The 12481-nt window shown below is 37.6% G+C and overlaps 1 protein-coding gene across 2 annotated transcripts; it reads left to right on the top strand.

The window, feature by feature from the left end:
* The first annotated feature begins 3352 nt into the window (after positions 1-3352).
* On the top strand, positions 3353-10662 carry LOC110447461 (basic salivary proline-rich protein 2-like). 2 transcript variants are annotated; one of them, XR_002462593.1, is made up of 6 exons: positions 3353-3804; positions 5960-6030; positions 6902-6959; positions 7567-8075; positions 8298-9994; positions 10104-10662. XR_002462593.1 is itself a non-coding variant. In XM_021493170.1 (5 exons), the coding sequence occupies exons 1-5, from the start codon at positions 3469-3471 to the stop codon at positions 8374-8376; spliced, it is 1053 nt and encodes a 350-aa protein (XP_021348845.1). In that variant the 5' UTR covers positions 3353-3468; the 3' UTR covers positions 8377-10662. The 2 variants fall into 2 exon arrangements, 1 of the variants encoding a protein (XP_021348845.1); XM_021493170.1 differs by having other exon boundaries at positions 8298-10662.
* The last annotated feature ends 1819 nt before the right edge of the window (positions 10663-12481 follow it).

Here is a 12481-nt window from a genome sequence, read left to right on the forward strand (position 1 = left end):
TATTGACAAACCGACTCGTATAGGACGCACGTGCTCTACCCTGCTTGACCCAATTCTTCTATCCGACACATGCACTTTTAGCTTTGCTGACGTAATTGACATCGGAAATGACATATCTGACCACCAAGCGACGACTGTTGAACTTACTGTTGGTACTAATATCTCAAGAGCTTACATAAGGAAAATAACATGTTATGGCGACGAAAATTATGAACTTTTTAACATTAAATTAGACGCGACAGACTGGCCAGACTTATTTTCGAGGATGCACTCCCCGGATGACATGTGCGAACTTTTTACATCCAAATTTTTAGACATAGCCGGGGAGTGTTACCAACAAAAACTGTTACGATTCGACTTAATGACAAGCCTTGGTTTAATTCTAACTTAAGACGAGAAATAAGGAAAAGAGACCGACTACTAAAATTATTTAAATCCAATCGTTCTCCTTATAACTTACATAATTTCCGCAAACAACGTAATTATGTAAATAATCTAAAAACAACACACAAAAGAACTTTTCTACGCAGATATAAATGGAATTTTAGATCGTTATTCAAATTCGAATCCAAGAAATTTCAGGAAAATTGTTCGTAGATTAATTAAAACTTCGGATAACTGTAATAATATACCTTCTCTCAAAAATGTAACTGGAAATATTGAAATGACAAATTTAGGTAAATCCAACATCTTAAATAATTACTTTGTTTCCATTTCTACCATCGACGATACTAATATTGATGTACCTAAGGTAGAGCTTAAGACGGACGCCACCATATCTGACATACCTTTCCAGTTAGATGACATTATAAACATTTTGAAATCTTTGAATATTAGTAAATCTGTTGGTAGCGACACAATCAGTCATAATATGTTAAAAAATACAGCACATACAGTAGCTTTTCCTTTATCACTAATATTTAGGTCTTTGGAAACTGGAATCTTTCCAAAACCCTGGAAACAAGCGTTAGTCATGCCGTTATTTAAAAAAGGGGATAAAGAAGATTCTGCCAATTGTAGACCTATTTCATTACTTAGTACTGTTGGGAAAGTTTTTGAACGACTAGTTGTAAAATATATAAATAATTATTTATTAGAAAACTCATTGATATATAAATACCAATCGGGTTTCCAGCCTGGACATTCTACAGTACATCAATTAATTGAAATTTATCATACTTTATGTGAAAATCTAGAAAAAACATCCTACATGTTTAGTTTTTTGCGATATATCTAAAGCGTTCGATCGTGTGTGGCACAAGGGACTGAAAGTAAAACTAGAAAATTATGGTATTACGGGGAAATTTTTGAATTGGTTAAATAATTATGTTAGTAATAGACAACAACAGGTATTTGTTGGTGATACTAAATCACATATGATAAATACTTATGCTGGCGTTCCACAGGGTTCGGTTCTAGGTCCTTTATTATTCATTCTCTTTATTAATGATATTTCTGATAATCTTGAAAGCCTATACAAATTATTTGCAGATGACACCTTTTTAGTATGTTCGGAAGAATCTCCTCAGGCTATTGAAACTAAAATTAACATTGACTTAGTTAAAATCCAAAATTGGGCAGATAAATGGTTAGTTAAATTCAACCCTGTAAAAACGAAAGCATTGCTTATTTCAAACATAGAACTTGATTATGTTATAGATATTAATTTTGATAATGTAAGTGTTGACTTCGTGGATAATCATAGACACCTCGGAGTAGTTCTGGATAATAATTGTAAATGGAGTAACCACATTGATGATATATGCCAAAAAAATCAAAACAGGTAAGTGTACTGCGCAAAGTAAAATATATATTAAATAGACCAACTCTTAATAAAATATACAGATCCTATATTCTTCCATTACTAGAATACTGTTGCGAGGTATGGGATGGATGTACTCTCGGTGACGCAGACAAACTAGAAAAATCACGGGTTTTCCCTCTAATTCTATCAAAGCATCTTTATACTCCGAAAGTGGATTCGAACCCTTATCTGAGAGAAGATCTAGGAGAAAACTTCAACTATTCTACAAAATTCACAATAATCTCACGCCAACCTATCTTACTTCTCTGCTGTCTCCTCTTGTCTTAGCAAATTCACAATACAACCTCCGTAATGCCGATAATTATTCTCTGCCTAATTTCCGACTTCAACTTTCAAACTCTCCCTTTTTCCCTTCTACAATCCGACTTTGGAACCAATTAGACCTAGACATAAGACAAAAAGTTTCACATACAGCGTTTAAAGAATTCTTTCCTAAATCTTCGAAATTTATATGTTCCAAATTATTATCTGATTGGCGATAGAAAACTTAATATTTTACATACCAGATTAAGAAACAGAGCTATAGTACCTTAAATAATGATCTATTCCATGCAAATCTAATACATTTCCGACACTGTCAATGTGGTCATACTGTTGAAGAAACAATTATGTAGAACAAAGAATTAAATTATAACGTGAACTTAACTAGTTAATTCCTCTGGACCTGCAGCTGATACTTTTTGGTAGTTTGGAATTAAGCCAACATGAAAATGAAATAATATTTCAACTTACTCGGCAATATATTCTAGATTCACATAGATTCACATTCACTTTCTCCCCACTGAGCTAATAATACAATATAATAGTATACTACCATTATACGTCTCTGATAAGACTTGAAGCGGAACTGGACTGGCTCGATCGTCGGCGACCAGATAGCACAATTGGCTGAGCGTCCGTCTAGAGTTTGGAAGGCCCCGGGTTCGAACCCCGGTCTGACCGTGCATTATTCCTCTCCTGTTACAGACTCTAGTTGTCCGATTCATGTCAATTGTCAGCATATTTTATACATGATCATTGTAGCTCTCGGTAAATACATTTTTACACAACTGTATTTGAAAGTGACTAACGTAATTGTATAGCTAAAATTCGCAATTATAAGACGTCACGTTCTATATTTATTATTATTTGGGCTCGCTATGTTCCGTGGTATCAGGACGTTTCGCCCTAAATCCCGTTCGCCCCGTATCGTTTCGCACTAAGTTGTTTCGCCCGAGCGTTTTTGCTGTATGATGAAATTTTTGACTGTCTCTGAGCTAATTGATAATACAAAAGAATAGTAAACTACATTACGCCTCTGATTAGACATATCCGATAGACGTTGTCAACATATTTTATATGAGATCATTACAGATCTCTGTCAGTAAGTATAAGTTAACCGTATAACAACCGTATTCCAAATATATTTCATAGTTAAACTCGCAATAATACGACGTCAGGTTCAATGTTCAACTAAATACATATATGAAACAAACTATAAGCCTTCGGTGTTTCAGGTATGTAAACATTGCGCATGTCACAGGTGAGTCAGGTAAATAAAGGTGAATTGTGGGATAGTGATTAACGGAAGTGAAAGGACTGTTACAAACAGTTCCTGATGAAGAATACATTTTATCATTCGTAACAACTCTAAACCTATTACGATGTCTAAAAGTCGCCATGACATCGATAAGGACACTGTTGTGGCCTACCACGACTTTATCCAGGGCCAGATTAAAGGTGAGCTAAATGGTGTGAACCTAGGGCCAGGAAGGACCTGCTGCCTGATAGCGGGGGTCGTGTTTGTTATTGGGTTGGTACTAGGCATCGTCGGTATACTGGTGATCACTCTGAGGATGCGGCATGTGTACCTGTGGGACTGGAACGATCAGTTTCTAGGACCCGCCTTCATCGTCCTGATGTTGCTGTGTGTCGGACTGGCCGTGTTCCTGATTGTGGAGGGAAAGCGTAGGGCCAACGCCTACAGGAGAGATCTAGTGGTAAGTGTCGTTCTGAGGACCTAGGAGACTCGTACCACAGTCGTTAATTGACAGACGAGCTAGTATATCTGTGCTCGTAATGGGAGTTAGCCAGCGGTTGAATTAACTAAGGTTAGAAGTTAGTGGCGGTATCCCTATGTATGTACATGGTGCATTGTAAGGCTCTGAACAGGGTTAGAGGGGAAGGGCTCCTAATGGCAAATTGGCCTGGGGGGGGGGGGGGGGGGGATGTATAGACTATATACAGCTGTATAAACTCTCTCTAACTGAAGATCAGATGTCAAGACTCTTGCATTGATGACTCGGTGGGCAAGGCTCCCTTAATTACTGTAAATTTTAGTCAGGGCATCGTAATTTAAAATTGGAATCAGGGGACTGGGTGTAGAATAATACTTATTTACAAGGAGTAAAGGGTAAAGCTGAAAAAGGGTAATAGCCAGGAGTCAGGGGGTAACACGCTCTTAATAGAAGTCTGTTGGTGACACATTTACCAGGAATCTTGGGGTGACTTAATCTTACCAAGTGTCTGGGGGTAACATGTACTTACCAGGAGTCTGGGGGTAACATGTACTTACCAGAAGTCTGGATGTGATACACTCTTACCAGGAGTCTGGGGGTAACATGTACTTACCAGGAGTCTGGGTGTAACATGTACTTACCAGGAGTCTGGGGGTAACTTGTACTTACCAGGTGTCTGGGCACGGGGGTAACACGTACTTACCAGGAGTCTTGGGGCAACATGTACTTACCAGGAGTCTGGGGGTAACACGCTGTTACCAGGTGTCTGGGGGTAACATGTATATTTACCAGGAGTCTGGGGGTGGCTTAATCTTACCAGGCGTCTGGGGGTAACATGTACTTACCAGGAGTCTGGGGGTAACATGTACTTACCAGGTGTCTGGGCACGGGGGTAACATGTACTTACCAGGAGTCTTGGGGCAACATGTACTTACCAGGAGTCTGGGGGTAACACACTGTTATCAGGTGTCTGGGGGTAACACAAACTTACTAGGAGTCTGTGGGTGACACACTCTTACTAGAAGTCTCTGGGTGACACACTCTTACCAGACGTCTGGTGGTGACTTAATCTTACCAGGTGTCTGGGGTGACATGTACTTACCAGGAGTCTGGGGGTAACATGTACTAACCAGGAGTCTGTGGGTAACATGTACTTACCAGGTGTCTGGGGGTGACTTAATCTTACCAGGTGTCTGGGGCTAACCTGTACTTACCAGGAGTCTGGGGGTGACATGTACTTACCAGGAGTCTGCGGGTAACATGTACTAACCAGGAGTCTGTGGGTAACATGTACTTACCAGGTGTCTGGGCACGGGGGTAACATGTACTTACCAGGAGTCTGGGGGTAACGGGAACTTACCAGGAGTCTGGGGGTGACTTAATCTTACTAGGTGTCTGGGGGTAACATGTATTTACCAGGTGTCTGGGGGTGACTTAATCTTACTAGGTGTCTGGGGGTGACATGTACTTACCAGGAGTCTGGGGGTAACATGTACTTACCAGAAGTCTGGATGTGATACACTCTTACCAGGAGTCTGGGGGTAACACACTGTTATCAGGTGTCTGGGGGGAACATGTATACTTACCAGGAGTCTGGGGGTGACTTAATCTTACTAGGTGTCTGGGGGTGACACACTCTTACCAGGAGTCTGGGGGTAACATGTACTTACCAGGAGTCTGGGGGTAACACACTGTTATCAGGTGTCTGGTAGTGACATGTACTTACCAGAAGTCTGGTGGTTACAGATTGAACACCATGAGATACTTTTGACATGTGCTGCGTACACTGAATCATATCCAATATATCAGTGCCCTTTATGTTAGTCGAATCATGGTCAGATTGAAACAGGGATTTTTTAAGACAATAACCAAAACTATCTTGTTAGTGATAATAACTGTTACATTAAAGTCTGTATGTTTTGTAATCCATATTTTATATTATAGATATTCTCTTACTGAAAAACACTTAAGATGTAAGCAAATCCACTAAACAGTGTTTATAAAAATCTGTGACAATAAAAAAGTGGAACACTAATATGCTAAATTTGAAATAAAAAACTAGTTGATAAAATTATTATACATTTGCTGTATAAATTTGTAGGTGTATTACTTTTATTATGTTAATTTCTTGTTCTAGTTCCGGCCCATTGGTGACTATGGAGTAGCTGTTGTCCACAAAAGCAGACTGAATTATGAGGAGAAATCAAGGTAAAAATGTACAATCTGTAATGTAAAACAAATCTGTGGTGTAAAACAAATCTTCACAGTTCTTTATGTTGCTGTTAACATTCATTCCTAAAACACATCTTCACTGTTCTATATGTGGCTGTTAACGTTCATTCCTAAAACAAGTCTTCACTGTTCTATATGTGGCTGTTAACATTCACTCCTAAAACAAATCTTCACTGTTCTATATGTTGTTGTTAACGTTCATTCCTAAAACAAATCTTCACTGTTCGATCTGTGGCTGTTAACGTTCATTCCTAAAACAAATCGTCACTGTTCTATATGTTGCTGTTAACATTCATTCCTAAAACAAATCTTCCCTGTTCTGTATGTTGCTGTTAACATTCATGCCTAAAACAAATCTTCACTGTTCTATATGTTGCTTTTAACGTTCATTCCTAAAACAAATCTTCACTGTTCTATATGTGGCTGTTAACATTCATTCCTAAAACAAATCTTCACTGTTCTTTATGTTGCTGTTAACGTTCATTCCTAAAACAAATCTTCACTGTTCTATATGTTGCTGTTAACATTCCTTCCTAAAACAAATCTTCACTGTTCTATATGTGGCTGTTAACATTCATTCCTAAAACAAATCTTCACTGTTCTATATGTTGCTGTTATCATTCCTTCCTAAAACAAATCTTCACTGTTCTATATGTTGCTGTTAACATTCCTTCCTAAAACAAATCTTCACTGTTCTGTATGTTGCTGTTAACATTCATTCCTAAAACAAATCTTCACTGTTCTATATGTTGCTGTTAACGTTCCGTCCTAATACAAATCTTCACTGTTCTATATATATGTGGCTGTTAAAGTTCTATTTCTAACATTTATATTTTGATATTTACAGAGATAACTTGAAGTCAGGAACAACACCACATCAACCTATTCAGCCCAAACCCTACCAGGTGAGTTATCTCCCTTCAATGTCAGGAGTAGGGGATTTAGGATCATCTCCCTTCATAGTCCAAATGTCAGATGCTGTGTAGTTTTCTCCCATTTGTTTTCCAAAATTGGCATGTTTGAAGTGGGGTAATATGGTGGGTTATCTCCCCTTACTGACAATATTCGTAGGGTGCTCGGTAACTATTTCACTAATATTCAGAGAAGGAACAACATTTTAACTGTATTTTCTTTTGGTGCATATAATCAAATTGAGAAATGGGGACTTTTAATATGCCTATCCAGATTTTTACTGCACATTTTATGGTATGGGGATGTGTATCTCCTCCTGCTGTCCATCCACAATTTGGTTTCCACAAGATAACTTGCTTTAGTATTATTTGATTTTTAATGAAACTTAATAAGAATCCTGTATGTATAATATACTAAGACTAAGGCTTTGGTACTATGATAATGTAACCCACTGTGTTATCTAGACATTATATAGAGTAACAGTTCTGTTTTTGTATCAGATATGCTTTCGATTCTGTGATTGTCTACCTGAGTGAAAGTGAGGTAATCAACTGATCAGCACTAGGCATCACTGACTGTTTGACATTGTTTTATTTACAGCCCATTTCGTATGATCATGAGGGTCGTCCTAGAAAAGCTGGCTATGAGAACCGGGCATATGGAGATACTGACCCCAGGGGCCCTCCTCCTCGATATGAAGAAAGAGGTCGCCGCCCTGATGATCGCAGAGGCCCAGACAGGCGAGGTCCAGATGACAGGCGTAGACCTCCTGGTGATCGACCAAGGGGACCACCAGATGACCGTACACGACCTGACCGTCCACGCATGCCCCACCCCAACCGTCGTGGTCCGCCCCGTGGACCAGATGATCGTCCCAGGAGACCACCTGGTGGACAAGATGATCGTCCGAGGAGACCACAAGGTGGCCCTGATGATCGACCGAGGGGACCCCCAGGAGAACGGAGAAGAGGACCTCCAGGGCCAGATGATAGGAGACGCCCACCAGGACCCCCTGGGGACCGGTACCGGGATGACAGAAGGCGCATGGATGAAGATCGACGAAGGGAGGAGAAAAGAAGGGAAGCGGAGGGTGAACCACATAGAAATGGGTAAGAATATTAATGATGTTCTGGGGTGGGGTGGGGGAAGGAACAATTAATGAGTATTTTTATTTATTCAAAGGGAAGGTAGAATCATTCTAAGGTGTATGTTTTTACTGAAATTTTTAGGGATACAAGCTTGCTGTTATTGTAGTAAAATGTCTCTTCATGTTATGAGTAAGTGAAGGCTATTTATCAATACTGATGTTGTATTTTCTTTTTTAAATTCAGACCCCCACCAGGTGACAATGACACAACCCGTGTCCTGCTCAGCAGAGATGGTCCGCATGACACTGAGTCAGAGTTCTAAGTGGCCGGTAGAGAACAATGAAATAGACCCAAGATTGGACCAATGTGATTGACACTTTATTGAAAGTCACCTGAACAATGAAATAGACCCAAGATTGGACCAATGGAATTGACACTTTATTGAAAGTCAGCTGAACAATTCAAGCTAGTCTGGCCAACTGGTTGCATTTAAACCTGTTAGATTCTGAGGAAGACATGGTTGGTAGAATTCAGAAAGGTTTCTGTGTAGGTTACAAGTACAGTCTGGTAGGAAATGAAATCTACATAAATAAGTTTGATTTCTTTTGGTACATTACTCGTATTTTGAATTTGGCGATTGTGATTGGTGCTTAATTAATGACAAAAAAAATATGGCTTCTCCTTATTTGATTAAAAAAATAATTTAAAATGAGTATAGAGATTGAGTTTGTCAAGTACGTATGTGATGACCATGTTGTTAGGACAGGATCCTGTGGTATTGCTGTACCTCCTCTGTGTACTGTACCTGTGTGGTCAGTCTGTACTGCTGTAGGTGGTCAGTATGTATTACTTAAGGGGGTCAGTCTGTAATACTATTAGTGGTCAGTCTACTGTATCAGTATGTTTATATACACGGAACAGGTATGAGGATGTCTATGTATTGTAACCTATATAATAACTGCAGTGATGGGACCAATGTGTTTGAGATAATGAAGGAATGGCAGCAAATATTAGTTAGGCATGTTTGTACACAAGACCTCATAGAACAGGAATCTAATATACTAGTCTACAGGTTTCTACTCCTAACAGTGTAATTCTACTCCTTACATTGTAATTCTACTCCTTACATTGTAATTCCACTCATATAAGTGTCATTATGACAGAAAGGATTCTACTTGTTAAACACTTGTTGTTAAGGGATTGAATTTTAGATTATACTTACCTGTGGAAGCCACTGCATCACATTTTTACAGGAACTTTTTAAGATGGTGTTATTTTGACAAGCTCATGACAAACAAAAGATTTTGAGACATATAAGTGTTTGTGTAATTACAGATGAACACGTAGCAAATAGTTCTTGTATTTCAAAATGTTCTTCGTTATAAAAAAAATAAAAAATAAAATGATTGTAAATTTGGTTTGGTTTGACCAGTTTAATTTTGTCTGGTTCTTTTAGAATAAATATGTTCTTATATAGAACTTCCATCTTAAATTGTTATAAATATTTTACTAACTGGTATGGTAGTCAATGAGTGTATGATGTGTGTAAGATATGTCTGTAAGAATTAATTAGCAGTTTTAATCAAATGTCCTTATCTGAGCCAAATCTATTACATGGTGGGCTGTAAGCAGACAACAATAACATTTTGATGCCATTATAAGTGATGGATACATGGAATGGCTGAAAAAAGGGTTAGCCTTTGATTATTTTAATGGTGTATGAAGAATGTGATAACGAATCTCTTGTTGAAGGTAGAGACCAAATTATGATTGTTTTTAATATACACAAATTGTATACGCATTCTTTATCATTTCATCTATGCTTATCAATCAAGAACAAAGAAACAGTGTCCTAAGTAACTGGTACCCAAGTTACTTTTACTCTTGTAACAAAAACAATTAGGTTAGGTACCGTTACTCATGTAACAATCTAGGTTACTGTTACTCTTGTAACAAAAAAATAGGTTACTGTTACTCTTGTAACAATCTAGGTTACTGTTACTCTTGTAACAAACCATCTAGGTTATTGTTACTCTTTTAACAATCTAGGTTACTCTTGTAACAAACCATCTAGGTTATTGTTACTCTTGTAACAAACAATTAAGGTTACTGTTACTTGGGTACCAAACTATCTAAACAGGATATTATAAATGTATCATACTTCCCTATAACTACTTAATTCAGAAACCATTACAGGCAATTTTGTCACCATCTATAGAAATTGAGCTCCAGTGTTGATATGTCAGAATTAGGAGGTAATGAGAATATGACTTTTACAGGTCACCAGCGAATGTAAAAGGGGATAGTGTACACACAAGCTATATTGTGGAGGTGTACAATGCTATATCATCCTGTGATGGAATAGTGTACACACAAGCTTTATTCATCGTTGATCAACTTGACCTAGTGTTTTATAATAGTGTATTTTCTAACTTTATTTTTGTACCATATTTTAATTGTACATATTTGTAAATATTTGGAATTCATGATCATTAATCACTACATTCAGTGCCATTGTACATTTAAATCTAGACCAACATTGTAGCAATAACCATTCCTCATGTATAATCAAAGATCATCTCAATAAAAATTTATACTAATTGGTAAACTTTGTACTGTTTGTATTTTGCATTTTTGGTATTTTCAAGGCATGGAGCTGTACCAGCCTGTCAGACCAGTAAATTTAGTCGGAAGATATGATGATTAAGGGATATCTAGTGTGTTTAAATTAATGACTTTGACCCCTTTTAATATCACAGGAGTCAAATGTATTGAAATATTTTTAAAAAGTCTTCCCAATGACCAAAAACCTTATGGTTATGATATTTGGCCAGAAGCATGCAGGGAAAAAAGACTATCAAGTTTATATAAATAGATATAAATGAATACCGGGTAAGCTTGACCCACTTTTAAGGTTACATGGGTCAAGTATGTTAAACCTTTAAAGAACTTCTGAATAATTGCTCTCATCTTCATGCAAGGTTAAGAAGAATTGCTCTTATCTATATCTTGCCTACTACAAGTGCTATGTTGATTATACTTGCATCAATTGTGTATCTAGGCTTGCTCTACTGAATTCACCTTGCTGATGCCTATTTTGACCTTATAAAAGATTGTACTATATCCGTGATGGTTTGTGTTGGTCAAGTACAAAAAAAGGAAAATATTGTTATTATTTCTAAGGTAAAAAAAAAAGATCTTGTATTACATGCGAGTGAAATACAACTTTCGAGCTCACATTTAACAATGATACGTAATATGTCAACGGTGAACAAGTTTTGGTCTGGCAAATTCAAAAAGTTCAGAGGATCCCTCTCGCAGTGAAACTCTTTTGCCTTCCGAGGCTACTCAAAGTAAGGCGTAAGCTCATGTCCGTCGATCCTACCTGATTTGGCACGCATAGGATTTCAGTCGGAGATAGGCTAGCAGGTTATAACAAGTTACCCATTTAGAACTAAGCATGCTTGATAACCAAGGTAACCCTACATATATACTTCCAAATCTCTGATAGACGAAATACTAGCTTATCACGCTTCTGTACTACAGTCTTTCCGAATACCCATTAATGACAAAGATACAGACTTTTGCTTCGTTTGCATTGGATTCCAAAACTTTACCAAATCCTTATTACTGTAATTACCGGTACGTTTTATCGCAGGCTCACCTGGTTACTCAACGAAGACATTATGAAAACTTCTTTTACCATTCTTAGTACCACTTAATTAGGGTTAGAGTCATATTGTGACTGTATACTCTGTAAGTGGAATAAACGGAATGTGGGTTTTGAAGACTTTTTTGAAACATTTATCAATCTAGAACATTCTGTTCTCAAAAATATTCTCCTGTATTATTTTTTGCTTTTTGACCATTTTTATTACCATTCCTCATAACAAACAGAAAGAAAGCCTTCACTATTTTGCTAAAAGCACTACCAAGGCTGAAAAATAAATATACAGGGACAAAGTTGTGAGAATAATTAATTATGATAATAATTGAGTTACTGGTTGACACTGTCTTTGTTAAGTTAGATGGCAAGACTTTCTACGAGTATGCTGATTGTAGACATTCCTATGGGAAGAAACTGTGCCCCTCCTCTGGCCGACTGTTTAGTTTTAATACGAGGCTAAATTTATTTATCAGGCCAAAAAAATTCCTAGCCAAGTCCTTCAATATAACATTCAGATATATCAACGATGGGCTGTCTTTACAAACAAAAGTTGTATTTGCTGCGTCTATCTTATAAACCATACCGCTTGAAATCAAGGACACAGCAGGCTCTTCACCTCAGTCGCTTTCTTCGATGTTTTCTCATTATATGATCGAAAATGACCTCTTACAAGTATGCTGTACGATCTTCATTTTCTGATCATGAACTTTCTCTTCTTGACAGTAACATCCCCGCACCCCCATGTTTCGGTTGATTCGGC

The sequence above is a fragment of the Mizuhopecten yessoensis genome, unplaced genomic scaffold (assembly GCF_002113885.1).
Source record: "Mizuhopecten yessoensis strain PY_sf001 unplaced genomic scaffold, ASM211388v2 scaffold3427, whole genome shotgun sequence".
In the NCBI taxonomy this organism is placed as follows: Eukaryota; Metazoa; Mollusca; class Bivalvia; order Pectinida; family Pectinidae; genus Mizuhopecten; species Mizuhopecten yessoensis.

Bases quoted from the DNA above. Each gene is read 5' to 3' on its own strand.
- LOC110447461 (XM_021493170.1), top strand. From the start codon at position 3,469: ATGTCTAAAAGTCGCCATGACATCGATAAGGACACTGTTGTGGCCTAC. The intron at 6,031-6,901 runs GTAAAAATGTAC...TGATATTTACAG, and splicing joins AATTATGAGGAGAAATCAAG to AGATAACTTGAAGTCAGGAA. The intron at 8,076-8,297 runs GTAAGAATATTA...TTTTAAATTCAG, and splicing joins GGTGAACCACATAGAAATGG to ACCCCCACCAGGTGACAATG.